A 19,646-nucleotide genomic window follows, 5' to 3' on the forward strand; every position below is an offset into this window, starting at 1 on the left:
AAATCTGCTTTGAATCTGCTCAATCGCCTCTATAAAAAGTCATTTCTTCTTTCATTCTAATTGTACTGAACCAAGAGAATTTACCCGAGTTATACCTGCAATACAGAAAATACTGGTCAGGTTTCTTAGTTTCTTCTTCACACTAAACTGTCATTATTCAATTTAAACAAATTACAATCACACAGAGATCATAGAGATTATTCATAAGGCTTTTAATCGTAATTTATCATTCTACCTAATTTACAGTAACAGTCAAATAAAGGAAACGTCTAATGGAGAAAAGAACTGTTCTGCGAGAGCTACACAAGCTCAGTTTGCCACGCCACACGCGTGCAGTGTCGATTTTGGATGTGCGTGGTGTGCACTGTACAGTCAGTGTACAAGAAGAGGACGAGCTGAGATGAAGAAGGTCCTTCAGGAGCAGTTCCGACACACCGCTAACTAAGGATGTATCTTTAACGCATGAAGTAAAAGGTGACTTTACATACCTGCTGGACACGGAAAGGCAGATGGACAAAAGCTGCGGGCAAAAATAAACTCTATGTACTTTTATTAAGCAAACTGGCACTCAATGTCCCTCTAATCACAAGCCAAAAGGGGAAGAGGAAAGAAAGAAGCAGCAACACAAGTTGTAAAGAGAAAAATAAAGTAGTAAAACCAATAGCTGAGGCTCTAATCCTCTCATCAGCAAATTTAACTATCTTGCTGCAAATAAAAATAGAGGTGATTTTAACTAAATCGCATGCTCTGAATTCAAAAATGAAACTGAAAATGTCACAGCGTGCCTTGTTTGTTCTGGAACGAATATTTAAATTATCAAAAAATCTCTTAAAACATTTTAAATAGTTACACCTGCCAAAGGCATATAAACATATCCCTTTATTAATTCACAAAGAAGGAAATGCAGGAGAAAAATGTGACGTTAAAAATGAAAAATTTCATAAAAAAATATTTTAAAAATGATTACAAGTGTCCATTTTCACTAAGTGCATTAATTCCATACAAATCACATATTAATGTGTTACAGGAAAATAATGCTGTACTGTGTTATGACTGTTGGGCCTTTTCTTTGACTCAGTGAGGTCTCCTCTGTCCTGACGCTCACTGTGGGGATGGGACATGGACACGAGTGAATGTCAGTGAGCACCGTCCACTGAGGCAACAACATGGCAGTCATACTGACCACATGTGGATCCCAGAGACCAAAGGCACATGTTTCGTACAGGTTTTCTCAGCACTTAATGCTAAATATCAGTCGTTCAAAATCATACAAAACATTAACATAGAGTACTAGTACTGAGAGTCCACCCCGTCAAACTGGGCAACACCTTTACGGGTGGAGCTGGACAGGAATATGAATGCAAAGCAACACACCAGTGTTATACAGTTGTGGGACCTACTACAGAAGAGCTGAGGAGACATGTGGACAAAAACTAGACCTTCTAGCATGGGCAGCATGGTGGCACAGCGAGTAGCGCTGCTGTCTCACAGCTCCTGGGTGATGCGAGAGGACTTGGGTCCGATCCCCACTCAGTCTGTATGGAGTTTGCATGTTCTCCCTGTGTCTGTGTGGATTTCCTCCTGGTGCTCTTGTTTCCTCCCACAGTCCAAATACATGCTATTCAGGTTCACGCACAGTGTGTGTTAGCGACAGAGAGAGTGTGTGTGTTCCACTGATGTATGGATGAGTGACCCAGTGTAAGTAATGTATCTAGCAGTGTAAGTGACCTTGATGAATGATGTGCATGAGCTCGTAACACTACATAGAATTCACTAGAAGTCGCTTTGGAGAAAAACATCTACTGAGCAAATAAATGTAAAATGTAGCAAGTGGACTCATTTTTCACTGGTACCATTTATCAGATGAATATGATTACAAAAAAATTCAATTAATGCTTAATATTTGTTACATTTTTACAGTTAGCAGTAAGTGCTGTTTGGCAGCACCTTAAAAGGTGTTAAGGCCAAGAGTCCTTTTAGAAAGACCGAGTTCAGTTATTATAAAGGACCCATAAAAGTGTACACTGCCTCCCTCTGCTATTTATTATGACATCACAGGTTAGTGAGAGATCATTTGGGGAATAATGACAGCCACTGACAGAGTCTATTCATAAGGAGCCACATTACTAGAGGGCGAGTTGAACGCTGCTCCGTTTTCTGGACTGAAAAGCATCCTCAATTCTTGCCGACAATGCTGCGCGCTATGAGCTCCTTCATGATCTCGTTGGTCCCGCCGTAGATGGGCTGGACACGGGAGTCAACAAACGCCCTGAGGGAAAAGAAAATGGTGAGAAGAGAAGCAGTGATCCAAAAAAAAAAAAAAAAAAAACCCCAGCCCCCACCCATCCTCAGACCTTCAGGCCTGTAAATGGAGAACTGGTCTCACATTTTTATTTATTTACTAAGTGAATGTTTCGCACTAAACTTAAAATACGTTTTGTACACTAAGCTACTTTTTATTATTACCTATTCATAGAAGAGGATCATTTTAACTGCATCAGATCAGGGTAAATGTCTTGTTCAAGGGTTTTACAGCAAGAGCGGGATTCGAACCCCAGCCCTTCAAGCAAAAGGCGACGACTCAAAACGCTACGCTCCCCTCTACCTCCCGTGATGCAACATTATCAAACTTCCGCAAATTGATGTCAGTCTCACTCAAAGTCACCAGTACAAAAGTGATGCTGTCAGTCATAAGTTCAACCCTCTCTTCCCCGTGATTGTAACCCCAAAGGGGTGTAGAGGTGCGACTCACTTGGCGATGGGGAACTCCCACATGTAGCCCCAGCCTCCGTGGAGCTGCAGGCACTGCGTGGCCACCTTGTTCTGGAGCTCCGTTGCCCTGTGGAGAGCAAACATGTCCACTCATTGCAGGAAAAGTCTCACCACCTGAAAGACCAATCATTCCCAACACGAAAGAAATCCCCCTTTCCCCCTCAGAGCTGTTGAATCCCTCCAGGTATTCGAGAAGGATCTCAAACTCATCTCTTTCAGAACCACTTCTCTCCTGATAGCTCCATAAATGAGTCCAACACCATTTGCTATGATTAGCTATGCATTTGCTCCTGAATGTCACTTCCATAGGAGCAAGTGAAGTGATGTGAACCAGTAACATGGTGGTTATCAGACAAAACAAGCTGTGCGTCATTGATCCCGTGTCTAAAGCTTTGTTTGCTCTTTTGTTTACTCCAATATGTAAATCACTTAGAGAAAGATGTCTGATAAACAAAAGTAAATATATACGCACCAGTACTTGGCCATGGAGGCCGTGGAAGAATCAAGCCGTTTTTCTGCATGGAGCTGCAGGCAGTTGTCCAGAAACACTCGCCCAATGCAGATCTCCGTTTTCAGCTCAGCCAGTTTGTGCTGCACTGTCTGTGCGACAGAGAGGGTCACCCTGACTCAGGTACCGAAGACCACTAGCAGAGCACATCTTTTGAAGAACCCACCTGGAGGTGAGAAACTGTCTTGCCAAAAGCCTTCCTTTCACAGACGTAGTTTCTTGTTTCCTCAAACATGAACTCACAGCTGGCAATAGCCATGTCTGCAATCAGCAAGCGCTCCTGAGAAAAACGATTAACATATTATCCCTTGATTTTTTCATGGACTAAGTTATGTAAAAACACCACATAAAGCTATAATATTAAAGACCAAAAAGCAACTTAAAAAGAAGATAAAAATGCATTGTCCCAACAAACTCTTACTCAGTGTTGATTATTGAGCAATAAATCCCATAATCATTTGGTCATCTTGTTACTGATGACCGACGCTCAGGAATTAAGGCAGTTCCACAACCCTGTAGTGTTTTGGTACTCTTTACTGCCAACTATCTGCTGGATACGTAAACGCAACTCATTCTCACTCATCACACCATCTAAGACACAGCACTCATGATATTGCATACAACAACTAGGAAAGAATGTTTGCAATTATCATTTTTTCCTGTTTTTCTTTCCTGCCCTACTCAGCAAAGGAGTCTCAAGGACCAGTCTCCTCTCACCTGGGGAAGTTCATTCATCAGGTAGTAGAAGCCCTTGTCGACCTCGCCAAGGAGTGCCTCAGCTGGTAGGCGAACGTCCTCAAAGAAGAGCTCGGCGGTATCCTGGACACAAGGAAAACCTGAATCTCAACTTTGCTCCGACTGCCCAACTGGGTTGGCGCTGGTTGTGGGGTCGAGGTGATGACTGAAAGACTGTGATGCTTTGGTCCTCCGAATGGAGCTCTGCAAATACCTGTGCTTTGAGCCCGATCTTCTCCAGCTTCTTCCCCTTGCTGAAGCCCTTCATCCCTTCCTCCACCAGGAACAGACTGATCCCGTGAGCCACCGTCTTTGCGTCCCGGTTTGTAACCGTTACCACAATGACCAGGTCGCTCATCCAGCCATTGGTAATGAAAACCTGGTTATGCAGGGAGGAAGTAGAGCACGGTTCAGCATTTCCACATGCCTTGGTGGATCCAAACACTGGGTGTTCCGGCAAACAGCAGAGTACCCTTGCTGTTGCTTCTGCTGAACTTCAAAAACATGGTGTCCTCCACTTAGAAAGACAACAGACATCGGAAGTCTGTTCGTAATTTCTAACCTCCGAAGTGGTAACACTAAGTCTCCAGCAGTAAAAGCTCATTAACACTGACCTTTTATTTACAGTACGTAAACGTAAATGTTAAATCTTAAAAATCAACGTGTAACATGAATAAATTATTCATTTATACACTGATTCTACTTTCCTACTTTGTCTAACCAGATCAGCTTGGGCTTCATTTTTGCACTTGCACTACTTGTGTGTTTCTACTACACATGATTTCCTCTAAAGCAACATATGTAATTGGTCATTACACACCTATTATGTCACATGAGGAAACACCGATTTTTGTTCAAGAACCATTTCATGGTTAAAACTAAGGGACACAAGGGCTTCATATACTTCCAAGCAGCACTGCATATACAGGTTAAGTTCAAGAAAAATTTCAGACTGACCTTTAATAAATCAGGTTACTTTATTATTTTTATTACTTTTGAGCACCATTAAAACAAATTGAAAATGAAAACACAAATAAGTAATTCGCACAAACTCCTAGTCGGCGCCAACTGTTGACCGATTCATTCATGAACGTGCGCATCTTCCCTCATCTATTGGTTGAAAAACACAGGTTCAACTCATTCTGCTAGAGAGAAATTTCAGAAAACTGATAGCAAAGAAAAACAGTTACAAACATATTCCTCTATCAGTTTATTTATATCTTTGAAAACGCATGCCTCGACCGCTCGTAAAACAGGGATCTGACTTTTAAACATTTGAGTGACTCCTCACTTGAGACAATCCAAACTATGTGATTAACTGAACAGTTTAAATCGAAGTCGAGCGATTAATTAGAACCTCGGCTGGAACAAAACTACCACGACCAATATGCTGATATTCGACACCTTTGCTGTATGCCACACTGGCCCAGTGGTCAGTCTCACATTTTACCTTATTCCCATTGAGGATCCAGTCACTTCCATCTCTCTTGGCATAGGTCCTGACCCCCTGCAGATCACTGCAACACATTTAATCATTTAGGTGATGTTTTCCTCCAAAGCATCTTACAATGTTGAGTTACCAAACATTTACCCATTTACAGAGCTTTACTGGAGCAATTTAGGGTAAGTACCATGCACAAAGTACTAAAGCTGTAAGTGGAAGTTGAAGTAGGGACCATCACAGTTCTAACCAGTATGTATTCAGTACAGTATTACAACTCTTTTCATGCTGCACTCTTATTTTCACTTTCATTTCTAGTTTTTTCTTTTGCTTTTTCTTTTCTGCACCATAGAAACTCTCACACTTAACTATTTTAAATAAAAAAGTAACCTGAATAGAATCACAAAACAAACATTCTGTAAATGCTACATTTACCTGACACTTTCCTCCAAATGGAGTTTTAGTTATTTACCCATTTAAAAAGCTGGGTAATTCTTACTGAAGCAATTTAGCCTAAGTACCTTGTTCAAGGGTACTACAGCTGGAGGTGGAATTCGAACCTGCAACCTTTGGGTCCAAAGGTCCACTACGCTACTAGTTGCCACACATAAATAAAGCGACATATCCGTAAATAAAAGTGAGTCACACACTGAGAAGTGATGATAATGTAATAAGGTTGATGGGACAGCGCCGGGTGGTCATAAGTCGTATGACCACTAAAACCTCTAACCTCTAACATACCCTGAGTGAGAGAAGCCCAGCGTACACGGTCTCACCTGCCTGCTCCCGGTTCTGTCATGGCGATGGCGCCGATGCACTTCCCAGCAGCCATCCGTGGGATGAAGTTTTCGATTTGGGCCTTGGAGCCATAGTTACTGATGTAGGGCATGACAATGTCAGAGTGCAGGGAAAATCCAGGTCCGCTGCAGTTGGAGTACATTCTGGAAAACAACACTGGCACATAAAGACGAACCCGGCTGCGTGAACAGGGGAGTCAGCACGGCTCGAACCTTCTGCCCTCACACAGGTGTGTTTTTCCAGAAGATTCCAGTAGCACTGCTACAGTGAAATGACTGCCCTCAACGCAACTTTCTGCACCTGCGTGATGTTTGCTGCGTCTAACTGACCGCGCCGTCCACTCACTGTTCCTCCCACATCACAGAGGAAGACAACAGGTCTCCACCGATGCCCCCGTGCTTCTCGGAGATGTTCACTCCCAGCAGCCCCTGCTCCCCGGCTTTCTGCCACAACTCCCGGCTCACTTGGCCCGCCTTCTCCCACCTGAGACGAAAGGAAGGAGGAGTTAGGTTAGGATCCAGCCCACGTAGGGACACAAACACTACTGATGGTGGAGCACACGTGGTGCGCACACAAACACACAACCTGCATTCAAACACAGCTGTGTGTTCAGCTCCCAGTCTTATTGACAAGACTTAGGTAACAAATTTTATGTCCTGATGCAATATATTTTTTGAAGTGTCACCAGTGACACCTTTTATTTCCACTTTTATGCTCATACAACTCACAGAGATCCCTGTAAACAATTACACTCAACTGTATTTTGCCCATACTCCCTACTTTTTACTCTAGTACTTCAATGTGCCTGAATGAGCAGCCCCATCATCTAACTACTTGTGTGGGTAAATGTACTTGGCCAGTAAAGTGTTGCCTTGTTTCTGAAAGGGAGTTTTTGCCTATTGACCATATGCTAATTCTGAGCTATTTTGATGCCTACAAAAAACTGCCGTGAAAGGGAGGCGAGGCTTTGAGTGAGAAAATGGGAACGCCGATCAGCTTTTATGAGAAGAGGTGGCTACTAGGGTACGACCCACATGACTTACTCCGTGTGGTACGGCACCACCTCCTCCTGGAAAAAGCGGCGCACATTCTGTCGGAACAGGTCGTGCTCCTCCGAGAAGATCCCACGAGTGCCGATGTCCATGAGGGTCTTCGCACTTGCCGTCTCCGGGCGGCTCAGAGAGGCCTTTTTGTGCTGCAGCCTGATGCCGGGGGGGGGGGCGGGGGGGGGGAGGGGAGGGACGACGACAACCAGTGGAACAGGTTATGCACCCAACCCAGCGGTGTGCACCAAGCACATGAACAAGAGCAAAAAGATAAAGACAGACACGTTTCATCAGAGGCCAGAGTCCACTGATAAACTTTCTTTTATTTACCTCGTATCTTCTAAGAGAGCAAAAGGTCTGATCAATATGTGGCCCCTCACCTTAACTCACCAAAAACGAGGAAACACCGTTCCATAATGTGAAATACGTAGACTGGGCAGATCTTCCTTGAAAGGTTACGAATGAGCGGCTCAAAAATCCGAACGAGTCTAGGGATACATTAACACCTATTCCGCATAAACTTCCCTGTATTTTGAACACTGGAAACGTTATTGTACCAAAAACTGGATTTCCCCCCTTCCCGATTTCCGATGTTGGGAACAGACGTTGAAACGCAAGTTATTCGGGGAAGCATGTCGGAGGGCTGAGCCCCGACGCATCGAGTTCTTGACCCTGCCAAGTCCATCTAACCTGAGAAGTTGACTGTCCAACACATTTATGTCCAAAGAGAGAGTCAGCACACATGGTAAGACTTGCTGGGTGGTGAGGCTGTAGCCTCTGTCAGAGAGTTATAGAGTAAAACAGGAACGAAAAAAAAAATAGCTCTGGGTGTCTGGTGACATCATGAGATTTTCAACTCATGTCGATTTAGGAAGCCAACAGATTTCCAGCAATCATCACACAGACGTTGTTAAGACCCCACATTGCGCTTCTCTCTGAAGCTTCCAGACAGGCTGTCTTGCTGGACCTCGCAATCCCGTGGGAGGAATGCGTGGAGGAGACCAATTAGAGGAAGAAGGTGAAGTCAGGGGAGCTGATGGAGCGGTGCAGCTCAAGAGGCTGGAGGGCAAGTTGGGTGGAAGTGCCATCTTTGTACAGAACCCAGAGCCTGCTGGATATCATAGCACATCAAAGAAACAAGGCCATCGAAGCCGGTAGCGAGGCTGCGGAGAAGGCATCTAGATGGATGAAGATCAGGAGAGGGGAGCCTTCGGAACAAGGCAGCGCCAACTGGAGGTAGGGTTAGGTTGGGTCGCCTGGGCGATGGTGTCTAACAGCAAAACGCCCCGTGTCTCCAGGTTACACCACTGATGATGCATCATAAGGTGTGCGTGATGAACTAAAAACACACCACTTGACTGACACTTCACTGAATTACAGTAGACCTGTAACCTGAAGGATGTTGTTTCAAATCCCATGCCATAGCCATAGCATCCATGAGGAAAGTACTCTACTTAGCATTATTACTCCACGTTCAGTACCTATCTGCGGGATTAACCTTTTACAATGACGAACAATTCTGGTTACAAATAATTTTATGACAATTATAAAATAAATAATATTACTTAAAAATAATTCAGGTATGTAAATTCAGCTTTTTAGCTTCCTGTCACTCGACATGCGAATGTATATGATTTGGTATTTTATTTTTCACTCGGTTCCCCTCGAATACACGATGCAATAGATGGTTTAATACATACTGTATTATACGATGTACGGTCGCGCGCACGAGCCGCTCCAGCCCCGGCGCATGCGCCCGTCTCGCGCGCGGCACTGCTCGAGCGCCCCACACCGCGCGACTCGGCAGGGTCAGCGAGAGGCAAAAAACGGCTCCGTGACGCAGAAGGTAAAGCGCAATAAGAGTAAAGACTTAAGTGTTTTTAGAAGCATTTATTTGCAGACAGGGTCAATTACAATACAGCTGCAGCTTCTGCGCTGTCACGTGCCTGTCCCGAAACGCGAACAACCGAGCGAGAGAGAGAGAAAGAAAGTCTCACAAGAAAATTAAGGCTTAAAATATTCCTTGCCCATGGCATCGGAGGGTTACCTGACTCCCACGGTAGCCGGTGCTTGCTGAAGGAAGTTTCTTCCATTTAAACTTTTTAATCCACTTCGACAGCTCCCTACAAACTTCCACAGAAACATGGCTGCAAGTGCTCACAGCGACCGACTGGTAGCGCTAAAAAATACAGCGAGGTCACAACGCCCCCAACTACGGCGAGCAGCCTGGGTCAAACCGTCTCAGGACACGAGCTCTACGTTGGCACTTAACGTGAGACAAAAAAGCGATTTCCGACTGTTGCTGCCGCGCACATGTGCCTCTATGTTATGCTACAATGCACACACACACACACACACACACACACACACACACACACACTTTCTGAACCGCTTGTCCCATACGGGGTCACGGGGAACCGGAGCCTACCCGGCAACACAGGGCATAAGGCCAGAGGGGGAGGGGACACACCCAGGACGGGACGCCAGTCCGTCGCAAGGCACCCAAGCTTTCATAGTGAAACTTAAAATATGTATTTTATAATTTTGTTCAAGTTATTTTTATTTTAAACCTTAAACAACTGTGAGTGGCAGGCAATATTTGATAAAATACTCTATTTAAGTACAGTAGGTGGTGTAGTGGTTCTTGTCTAAATTTCGTGGTTCTAATTCCATACCTGCTGTAGTACCCTGATCAAGGTACTTTCCTTGAACTGATACCATACAGTAAACGTTGCTCAGATGCATATAAAGATAAATCAGAATAAATAGCTTAGTGTACAAAGTTCACATTGTAAGTTGCTTTGGAAAAGGTGTCAAGTGGCAAATGGTCATTTTAATATATATGTGCAACAACATCCAACCACTTTTTGTCATTTACTTCTTATTTATTTACATTTTTTGTATGTATACTACTGTTTATACTCTCGTGTCAGTGTACTCTGTAAATATTTTATTGATTCATTCTGCAATTCTGTGTCAGCTGTTTGTTGTCTCTTTCACTGATGCATGGATGAGTGACCCAGTGTAAGTAATGTATCTAGCAGTGTAAGTCACCTTGGTGAATAAGGTGTGTGGGCTGATAACACTACATAGAGTTCATTGGAAGTCGCTTTGTAGAAAAGCATCTGATAAATAAATAAATGTAAAATGTAAATGTAAATACTGGAAACATCTAGAACCACAGCAATTCCTTGTGTGCGTCACCACACTTGGCCAAATAAAACTCATTCTGATATTGTATATTGTACTGTAAGTGAAATTCAGTGGAGCAACCATAAATAAACACACACATATGAATACCAATGAATAACAACTCGAACCCTGATGAAGAAGAACAAGAGCCAGGTGAGGATGTATGTTTTCAGAAGTTTATTTTGTGAAATGACGGAGCGAAAATAAATCAAGGCCTTGAAGGCGGAGGGAAGGGGCCGAAGGGTCCGGTCCACTGTCTTAACAAGACCTTGAGCACCACTGGCGAGTTTGGGACTGACGCGGGCGGACGGAGCCGAGCGGGGCTGAGCCACAACCGGCAGGTCACAACACCCCCTTTCCCTCCCACCTGCCCTCTACCCCATCCCTCAGCATGAGGGGGCAGAGGGAGAGGGTGGTCAACGGGGAGTTGCGCTGCTGCAGCTGGGCTCCCGAAAGTGAAAAGGAGGACAAAAGGCACAGAATGAAAAGAAGAAGGAAAAAAAAAAAAACAGAATGGCTTAGAAATGACATCCCATTGTCCTTTTTGTTCCTCAGTTGGTCTTCAAAACAATGATTGGATGTCCTGACACCATGGGGTCTGGAGATACTCTTCAGCTTCCTCAACACTTCAGCGCGAGGACTCTTACACAGACATGATGTGCTTGACGAAAGCTGCGAGGAATGGAAGAGAGGGGAGGAGAGGTGAGGGATACTTTACTGCCAACATGCAGTCCACACACCTTTCTGTTTGTGGTGTTCCCACCCGAAATTGGGCGGCCCGTTATAATTCTTTACAAAGCAATTATAAAACATAAATGATCATGTAATGCTGTGTTACACCTTTCAAACAAGTGCATTACTGGTCAGTATCACAAGTTCTCCACTTCTTTTAGGGGTTTATGGTCTATTGAGCTCTTTTACTTGAAATGATATCTTGTTTGTGTCTGTTTGTGAGTGTATGAATTCCTGAACCTGGCATTTGATGCTCTTTGCTCTTATTATAGGGTCACCCATTAATTTCTTATGGCCCTCCACATCTTTTTGGACACGCCACATGTGTGCAAAACGTGAAATTCAATGAATCTGCTGATCAGCTATTTCATATGTTCAAGTGCTTGTTGTTGTGGATGTCATGAAGCCTCATGGCAATCAGATGAATTTAACCTTATTTATGATAAAGGAAATGTGTAAATAGGCTAAATTTGAGCGGTACCCAACCTGAAGGTTGAGCCACACTTGGGAAAGATGTCACTCTGTTGATCAAGTTTGTCAACCAGTATTCTGGATTAATTATATTTCATGCAGCAGGTGGCGTAGTGGTTAACCTACACTCTAAAGACCCAGGTTTGAACCCTACATCCTGCTGAAGTACCCTTGATCAAGGTACTTACCCTGAATTGATACAGTAAAAATTGCCCAGCTGTGTAAATGGGTAAATCAGAGTAACTTTGTACAATATATAGTGTATATCCCCAAGTACCAAGTGTTGTACACCTAACACTGTAAACTGTATTGAAGAAGAGCTTCAGCTACATTAATAAATAGAAATTTTGATGTGTGGGATGCTTAAACATACTGGTCACGATGGCATGTGGTATAATGAGACCTTTTGTTAAAACTACCGTATAAAAAGAGCTGGACAAAAGAGTACATAATACATATATATATACATTGTATCAAACACTGAATCTAATGGAATCTGTTGCAAAATCTGCAATATAGGGCATTATCCATTTTGCAGTGAGATCCAGTGCAGTCTCTAATCTTTCCAGTAGGTTTATGTGATTGTCCCTGGCAGGCAGATTAATGAAAGACCAAGACCCCCAGGGCTGAGCACTGACCCTCGTAGTTGATGCAGCCGTTCTCGTCTTCCTGTCCTTGCATAAGAGCATCGACCTCAGCCTCGCTCATCTTCTCACCTGGAGGTCAGGGAGAGACACATGCTTGTTAAATAATTTGGGAAAAAAATCTATGCACATATAGGGTTAGGTATAGTCCTTTTTTCCATAGTTACATTTATTGTGTCATACTTTTGAGAAAGATGACTTCAAGACTTCATTTTTTAATGTTTTTTAGTGTAGCAGAAGGGTGGTGGATCCCATCTCGTCATCCCTTGCCACATAGTGTATTTTTGGGATTTTAATTATGTAACTGTTGGGTGTACTGTGTTAATTCTCTTGTGTTATTAATGATGGTTCTTAGGGTGGGTTATTATATGTGTGTGTTGAATATTTGGTTGCTCAGTGTCTTATGTAATGCAGTTTCATGTCCTCATTGGGGTTGTCGTGCTTTCCGGTGGCAGGGGGGGTTAAGGATTCTGTGCCTGTGCCGCACTCTAAGTGGCTTCAATAGAAGAACATTAAAAGCTCCTGGTTATTAGATTTCACATGGTGCAATGCCATACTTGACCAGAGGGGGCGCCACATGGAGAGGCAAGAAGAAGCTTCTGTGTGACTCACCCAGCGTGCACAGGACAATGCGCAGCTCAGCACCCATCACCGTGCCGTTGCCCTCCTTGTCAAAGACGCGCAGACCCTCAACGTAGTCCTCGTAGGTTCCCTTCTGTGGGTTGTTGACCACAGTTTGCAACATGGGCAGGAAGCCCTCGAAGTCCACCCTTGTGTTGGCCATCGCTGCCGACGGGGGGACACCATGAGAGAAAGGCCCGGGGTGAGCTTTGAGGGACACCAAAGGCGTGGTCATGGGACTGAAGGGCTGCCGGTGGGCTCACCTTCCGGAGTCGGGTTCCCCAGGATCTTTGCCACGTCCTTGTTGGTGGGGTTCTGGCCGAGAGCGCGCATGATATCCGCCACCTGGTTGTACGCCACCTTGTTGTCACCGACCCTGTCGAACAGTCCGAAGGCCTCTTTGTAGTCTGACAGGAAGGGTTTGAGAGCAAAGTCATCGCTCGATGGCATCACGTGGCGCTCACACTGCATCTTTCCCCAACCCAACATGTGGATTATCAGTATCGGAGTATATATATATTATTACTTTTCATTTATTTCACATCTCTGTGAATAAGTAAAAAAAAGCACTGTTATTATCCCCTAAGTATTTAACAAGTATTTGCATTTATTTAAATGTGGTTTCCACAAGTTAGTGAGTGAATTTTATCAATGAAAAAAACTTATTTATAATCTAAATGTATTATATATGGGTGTCATTCATTCATTAATTTCTGTCTATGTATGTATGTATCCATCTATATACTGTGTTTGTATATTTGTTTTTTGTTTTCTGTTTATTCATGTAATATTTATTAATGAGATGTATTCATGGTGTACCACACACACACAGAGACTAAAACTGCTTGTTCTGAGTTGGGTCGCAGTGAGCCGGAGCCTAACCCAGCAACACAGGGCGTAAGGCTGTAGGGGGAGGGGACACATCCAGGACGGGACACCAGTCCGTCGCAAGGCACCCCAAGCGGGACTCAAACCCCAGACCCGCCAGAGAGCAGGACCTGGCCAAACCCACTGCGCCACCGCACCCCCCATATAATTTATAAATTATACATATATATATATATCATTTTAGAACATTTAATATGAGATAAATAATTTATTTATTGCATATAATAGTGTGTATTTTGAATCAGAAACTCTGTGTGTGTTCGCCTACTGTTATTTCAATTTGTTAAATAATGACCTTAGTTAAATTTGTATGTTGAGGACATAAAAACTGCTGAAGATTTTTAGAAATATATGTTCACTAGTTTATCTTTGATAGACCTATTCAATGGCACTTTACGTCATACAGGCAGAAGAGGCGTGACGATGCGTCTGTGGGATGCCGTGTGTCCCTTCTGGGACGGAGGATGGGGGACGGGGACAAGCCGGCGGGTGACAACAAGGGCCAGTTATTTCGATGGCTTTATTATTAACCAATCTGAAAGCGATCCACCGAAAGATTAACGGCCTAATGTGAGTTCCCTCTGTGAGCAGCTGCTCGCCGACATGCGCCTTAAGTGGTCTATGTGGGACACTTAAAGAGCCGAGGGTGGGAATCGATACCCCCGGGAGAGTGACCCCTTCCTTATTAGGGCTCTACGGACACAACCTGATCCAAGATAAACATGTGAATGCTGACCAGGGTGGAATTAATACCACGGCTGCGGTCCAATTATAGTAAATTGCGCCCTTTCCTCGATTCCCACTGCCCAGAATCCTCTGTGACGAAGAAATGAAAAGCTGGTTGCCATGGTAACGACCCTTCCAACGATGTTGGAGACATACGAAGGAAGTTTCCTCGCCTGTCCGCCCCGACATGTAACGCGCACACGTGTCCTCGGAAGGAAGAGTTTCTCAAGGACCCGTGACGTCGGCGAAGTATGTCAATTAGTGTGGTGTAAGTCGCTTTGGACAAAAGCGTCTGCTAAGTGAATAAAATGGTGTGGACTTAGGATCGAGAACCCATGGTGGCACAGCGTGCACCTCCAGAGAAGAAGCCCAGAAACAGAGCTTCTTATTCTCCCTCGACATATGCGTGTATAATTATTTATTTACGCAACTCTTTTTTCCAAAGAGACTTGCAGTGTCAAGGTACTGATACAGCAGGGTAATTTTACCAGCATAATTGCAGGGTAAGTACCTTCCTCAAGGGCACCGCAGCAGGAGCTGGGAATCAACATACAACCTCTGAGCTCAGAGGCGGCAGCACTAACCGCTGCGCCACCGGCTGTGTGTCAGGTTTCACGTAGTGACCCTTACGGTCAGGCAACCAATGAGAGAGCGACTGGAGCGCTCGCCAGGTACATGGAGTCACCTGATGATTGACAGGAAGTGGGTGGGGAACTCAGTTGAGGAACTCCAATGAAAAGAAAAATCTGAATTCTTTCCATGCATTTTATTGCTGGTAAAAGCACACTAAGCAACATCATCACTCCAGTTATGGCGGAATTAGGTTTCCTTTGGTCTCGGTTATCGACGAAATAAACAGCTCTGAATGAAGAATGCTGAGTAAAGTTCATAATCCATTTATCATATGGACAGAAACAAGTGGTCTGTATCGCACCACAAAACACCCCCGCAGGGCTAACTGTGTCAGTCACAAATACCATGTATATACTGTGCTATTCCATGTATATACCGTACTGTTATAAGAGGCTTATATGGACAATGTCAGTGTCACTGTTCCACAGAGTACAGTACTTATAAAAGCATACTTCTACACTGGCTTAAATTCTGCATTTTATGTATTCATTTTATTTTTTAAAATCTGTTTTATTTTTCTTGTTATTTTTACTGGCAGCCACACTGAAAAATAAGCGCAAGTACGAAACGGGAAACAACAATGTTACTCAGGAGAAACTTCATCAGAAAAATCCTCCAAATATAAAGAAAAATACAATTATAGAGCAATACTGCAAAATAATACAAAGTTAGTACAGGTACAAGAATTATACACATGTACAGTGGTGTGTGAAAGTGCGAACACTATAGGGATGATCATTATTCTTGTATAAAATGTTAAAATAAGCGTATAAAATCTAAATGTTCAATCTTAAACTTTTAAAATGGATAAATGACTACGATTTACACCCCTGACTCTACTTACCTACTTGGTTTCACTAGTACAACTTATTTTTACACATGCACTACTTGTGTTTTTCTACTACACACACGATTTCCTCTAAAGTAACATATGGAATTGGTCATTACACACCTGTTATGTCACATGAGAAACGCTGCTTGGTAAAACTAAGGGTTTTACTGGTTCTGATCACATTTCGAGTTAAAACGAAGGGCTTCACATACTTTCAAGCAGCTGCAAGGTGATGCAACAGACGCAAAAGAGAACAAAGTTGGCAGTTTAATTCCCTCCGAATTTTGATTTGATAAAAATCAAATCACTGCGATAAAAAGCACACGTTACAGAGACAATAACGTCCAGGTTACTATGAGGATACATCACTAATAGTTAACGTGGCATTCACAGTGGAAGCTCATTCAGAGCGCAGCCATCATATAACTGCTTATACACTATTAAATATAACATTGCAAATAAAATTAATTTAGCTACTCTGAAAGCACTTGAGGAGCGGAAGGTGCCAAAAGGCTTCGCTGTTGCGGTAAACCTGTCAAGGACTGGGGTAACACAGTAAAAAGTACTCACCATCCAGCTGGTCTGGGGTGAACTCCAGCTGTAGTGGACAGAGAAGACGAGTTATTAAAAATAAACAACAGTCCAGTACGTGTGTGTCCACCAAGACCAACACACTTCAGCTTGCTGCAGTAAAATTTATCAATTCATTATTATTCTTAACTTCTATTCTCTGGATTTTTTTTTCACCACTAATATGACTGCAGTTTCCACAGATGATGCTGTCTAAAATAAATCTGTAATAAGTCTCTAATTGCATGAAATGTGTTGATAAGGCTTTCTGTTCCATTTGATGCTATTATTATTATTATTATTATTATTATTAGCATAGGTGGTGCTAAGATGGGACTAATGTCGGGATTTCTAATTTACAGAGCTGGGAATTTTAATGTCTTTAACCATTGCAGTACCTGCTGCCTAACTGATACACCTGAATTTCATTATTAAAGGTAAAACGACATATCTACTTGTGGTAAAACATGGCCCACGAGCATCATCAAATTGATTACTCACATATTTTACTTGTGAATTCAGCAGGGTGGTTTGGCTGCGTTATTTCAGACAATATTCAGACTGACCCTTAGTGCATAAGAACTAAACTGTTCAGACTATCTGACTGGCCCAGATGCCTAATGAATGAAGGTAAACGTAAACATATGAATATATTAATGCTGCCATAATGTACCGATTGTTATGGGATTATTGGGGCCTTTTATTAATGACTCTCCCTAGTTAAGGCCTTTGGGGGGCAAGCAAATGGAAAGCGGAGCTGTGTCTTTTACAAGGGTTCGAGGCTATATTTAAGATCTGCCAACTCATTGGTTTTTCTCACCACATTAATATGTGGACTGTCAGACTATCAGTTGTGATAAATAATTTACTATTATTTTACTATGAAATTTACTCTACCGACATCATACGTTTTTAAAACTGGGGATTTTTAAACTATTACTTTTGTAATTATCAGCAGAACTATACATAATTTTTTTGGATGTGTATGAGTTTGAGTTATTTTTGCAGGTGCTTTGTCTTTGACTCAGCAGCACGTGACGATGTACTGTACATTTGTTCACAGCACGCGCAGCCCCCCCGGGTTTCATGCACACTCACCTTATTGGATCTGAAATGCAACATTCATCTATAATTTATTCTATTTATTATATAATGTGGATTTCTTACCCTTTGTCATCCAGAGAGAAAAGTAATTGAAGGGCAAACTTTTAAGAAACGTAACTAAATAATGCGCTTGTGACCTGCCACCTGGCAGTCCTTGTGCCATCTTTGGACAGGGTCACATCTCCACATTTGGTGACATTCGGACCGGGCAGGCCACGCCCCCAGAGTGGTGACGTCATATCAATTATATGGGGGCTCCATCCTGGTGGGCAAGTGGATGCCCTAGTATCTTGAGAAGCCCCTCGGATCTCAAGGTGTTGGCCACCAGGTCTTGGTCCACTTTCAGACATGTCATAGTCTCGAGACATTGAAATGTGCGAAATCCCGCCAAAATCCACGTGCACCTGCCTGAGGGCCGCAATTTGGAGCATTAAGGCCTTTTCTAATGTTGCAGCCCGGTGTCTTGATGTGGGGTCAAAAACGTCATTTGCAAAAGCACTTTATTACCATATGCAGGTTAAAAACACGGAGGAGAAATACTACTACTACTAATAATAATAATAATAATAATAATAAAACACACACACACACACACACATTTTCAGAACCGCTTGTCCCATACGGGGTCACGGGGAACCGGAGCCTACCCGGCAACACAGGGCGTAAGGCTGGAGAGAGGGAGGGGACACACCCAGGACGGGACGCCAGTCCGTCGCAAGGCACCCCAAGCGGGACTTGAACCCCAGACCCACCGGAGAGCAGGACTGCGGTCCAACCCACTGCGCCACCGCACCCCCCCTAATAATAAAACATTGTGGGGTATTGTAAGTGGATGTCACAGCATGTTCATTTACACCGAAAAATGACAATTTTAAAACGGCAGAAGAAGCTGCGAACGGTGCGGCTCTTTTACGCGCGCTGCGATGATCCAGTTCCGACCGAACCCCGGACCGACGGTCCAATTATTAACCGCGGTCTCCTGGCGGCACAGAAATAGCTCTTGATGCGCGAGCGAGTCCTTTTTCTCGGTCCGGTGGCGCTCGGAGCTTCTCCACAACCTACATCGGCATCACGCAGAGCGCCACTGGTCTGGAGCGGAGCGCCGCCACGATCTCAATTCAATTATTGGGCATCAGTTGGCGGGAGCGCGCGCCGGGGGAGCACGCGCGCGGCGCATCGCGGACGGTGTTACCTTGACGGCGGACAGGTCGACGGCCGGGGCCTTCGGCGCAGGCGCGGGCTCGGGTGCGGGTGCGGGCGCGGGCGCCGCTGCTGGCTTTGCGGGCGCCGCTGGCTTTGCGGGTTCGGGCTTCTTCACGTCCTTCTTTGGTGCCATGATGCTTCCGCCTTGCAGGTGATCTTTTCCTCTCGAGTCTTTCTTTTATTTACGTAGAGACAGAGGCTCCTTCCGACGGGACGCGGGGGGGGAGGGGGGCGACGCGGGGGGCGGGAGTGAGCGGCGGCGGCGCGCGGTGCGTGGCGGAGACTCAGCGGGCTCGGGACCACGGCGGGACTATATATATGTGGCATGTTTCCGTGCGCGGCCACAGACTCGTCAAGGGTGTGTGTGTGTGTGTGTGTGTGTGTGTGTGTGTGTGTGTGTGTGTGTGCGTGTGTGTGTGCGCGCGGGCGCGCGCCTCATCTATAAATGGAATCAGGGGCGAGGCAGCGCCGCGCACGGGGGCGCGCACTAGAGAAGATGCGCGGGCATGGATGGAGGAGTATCGGGGCCGCCGCGGGTCACCCGACATTTCGTCGAGGTGCTGGCGGTGTGTCCTTCACAGCGACACGTGGACGCGCATCCCGCAACTTGGTGCGCGTCACCGCCGACGGGCCTCGTGGGTTTCTGTGTATCTGTAACTGTATCCCTCGGGGGGGGGGGCTTGGGCATAAATCCAAAATCCAAAAAGTTTTTTTAATGTATTTTTCTAAC

At 44.5% G+C, this 19,646-nt stretch overlaps 2 protein-coding genes across 2 annotated transcripts; both read right to left on the reverse strand.

The window, feature by feature from the left end:
- Window positions 1–1,761: 1,761 nt before the first annotated feature.
- On the reverse strand, window positions 1,762–9,496 carry acadl (acyl-CoA dehydrogenase long chain). The gene is made up of 11 exons (XM_018743142.1): window positions 9,348–9,496; window positions 7,298–7,456; window positions 6,600–6,737; window positions 6,233–6,397; window positions 5,466–5,532; window positions 4,230–4,394; window positions 3,998–4,099; window positions 3,447–3,560; window positions 3,245–3,372; window positions 2,753–2,839; window positions 1,762–2,269 (listed from the first exon to the last, which is right to left on the reverse strand). Exons 1-11 carry the CDS (start codon window positions 9,443–9,445, stop codon window positions 2,176–2,178), a joined length of 1,317 nt encoding a protein of 438 aa, XP_018598658.1. The 5' UTR covers window positions 9,446–9,496; the 3' UTR covers window positions 1,762–2,175.
- Window positions 9,497–10,646: 1,150 nt separating this feature from the next.
- myl1 (myosin, light chain 1, alkali; skeletal, fast) lies at window positions 10,647–19,176 on the reverse strand. Its single transcript, XM_029258029.1, has 6 exons — window positions 18,906–19,176; window positions 16,610–16,637; window positions 13,224–13,367; window positions 12,952–13,125; window positions 12,334–12,411; window positions 10,647–11,164 (listed from the first exon to the last, which is right to left on the reverse strand). The coding sequence occupies exons 1-6, from the start codon at window positions 19,047–19,049 to the stop codon at window positions 11,136–11,138; spliced, it is 597 nt and encodes a 198-aa protein (XP_029113862.1). The 5' UTR covers window positions 19,050–19,176; the 3' UTR covers window positions 10,647–11,135.
- Between the last annotated feature and the right edge of the window lie 470 nt (window positions 19,177–19,646).

Source organism: Scleropages formosus, chromosome 14, assembly GCF_900964775.1.
Source record: "Scleropages formosus chromosome 14, fSclFor1.1, whole genome shotgun sequence".
Lineage (NCBI taxonomy): Eukaryota > Metazoa > Chordata > Actinopteri > Osteoglossiformes > Osteoglossidae > Scleropages > Scleropages formosus.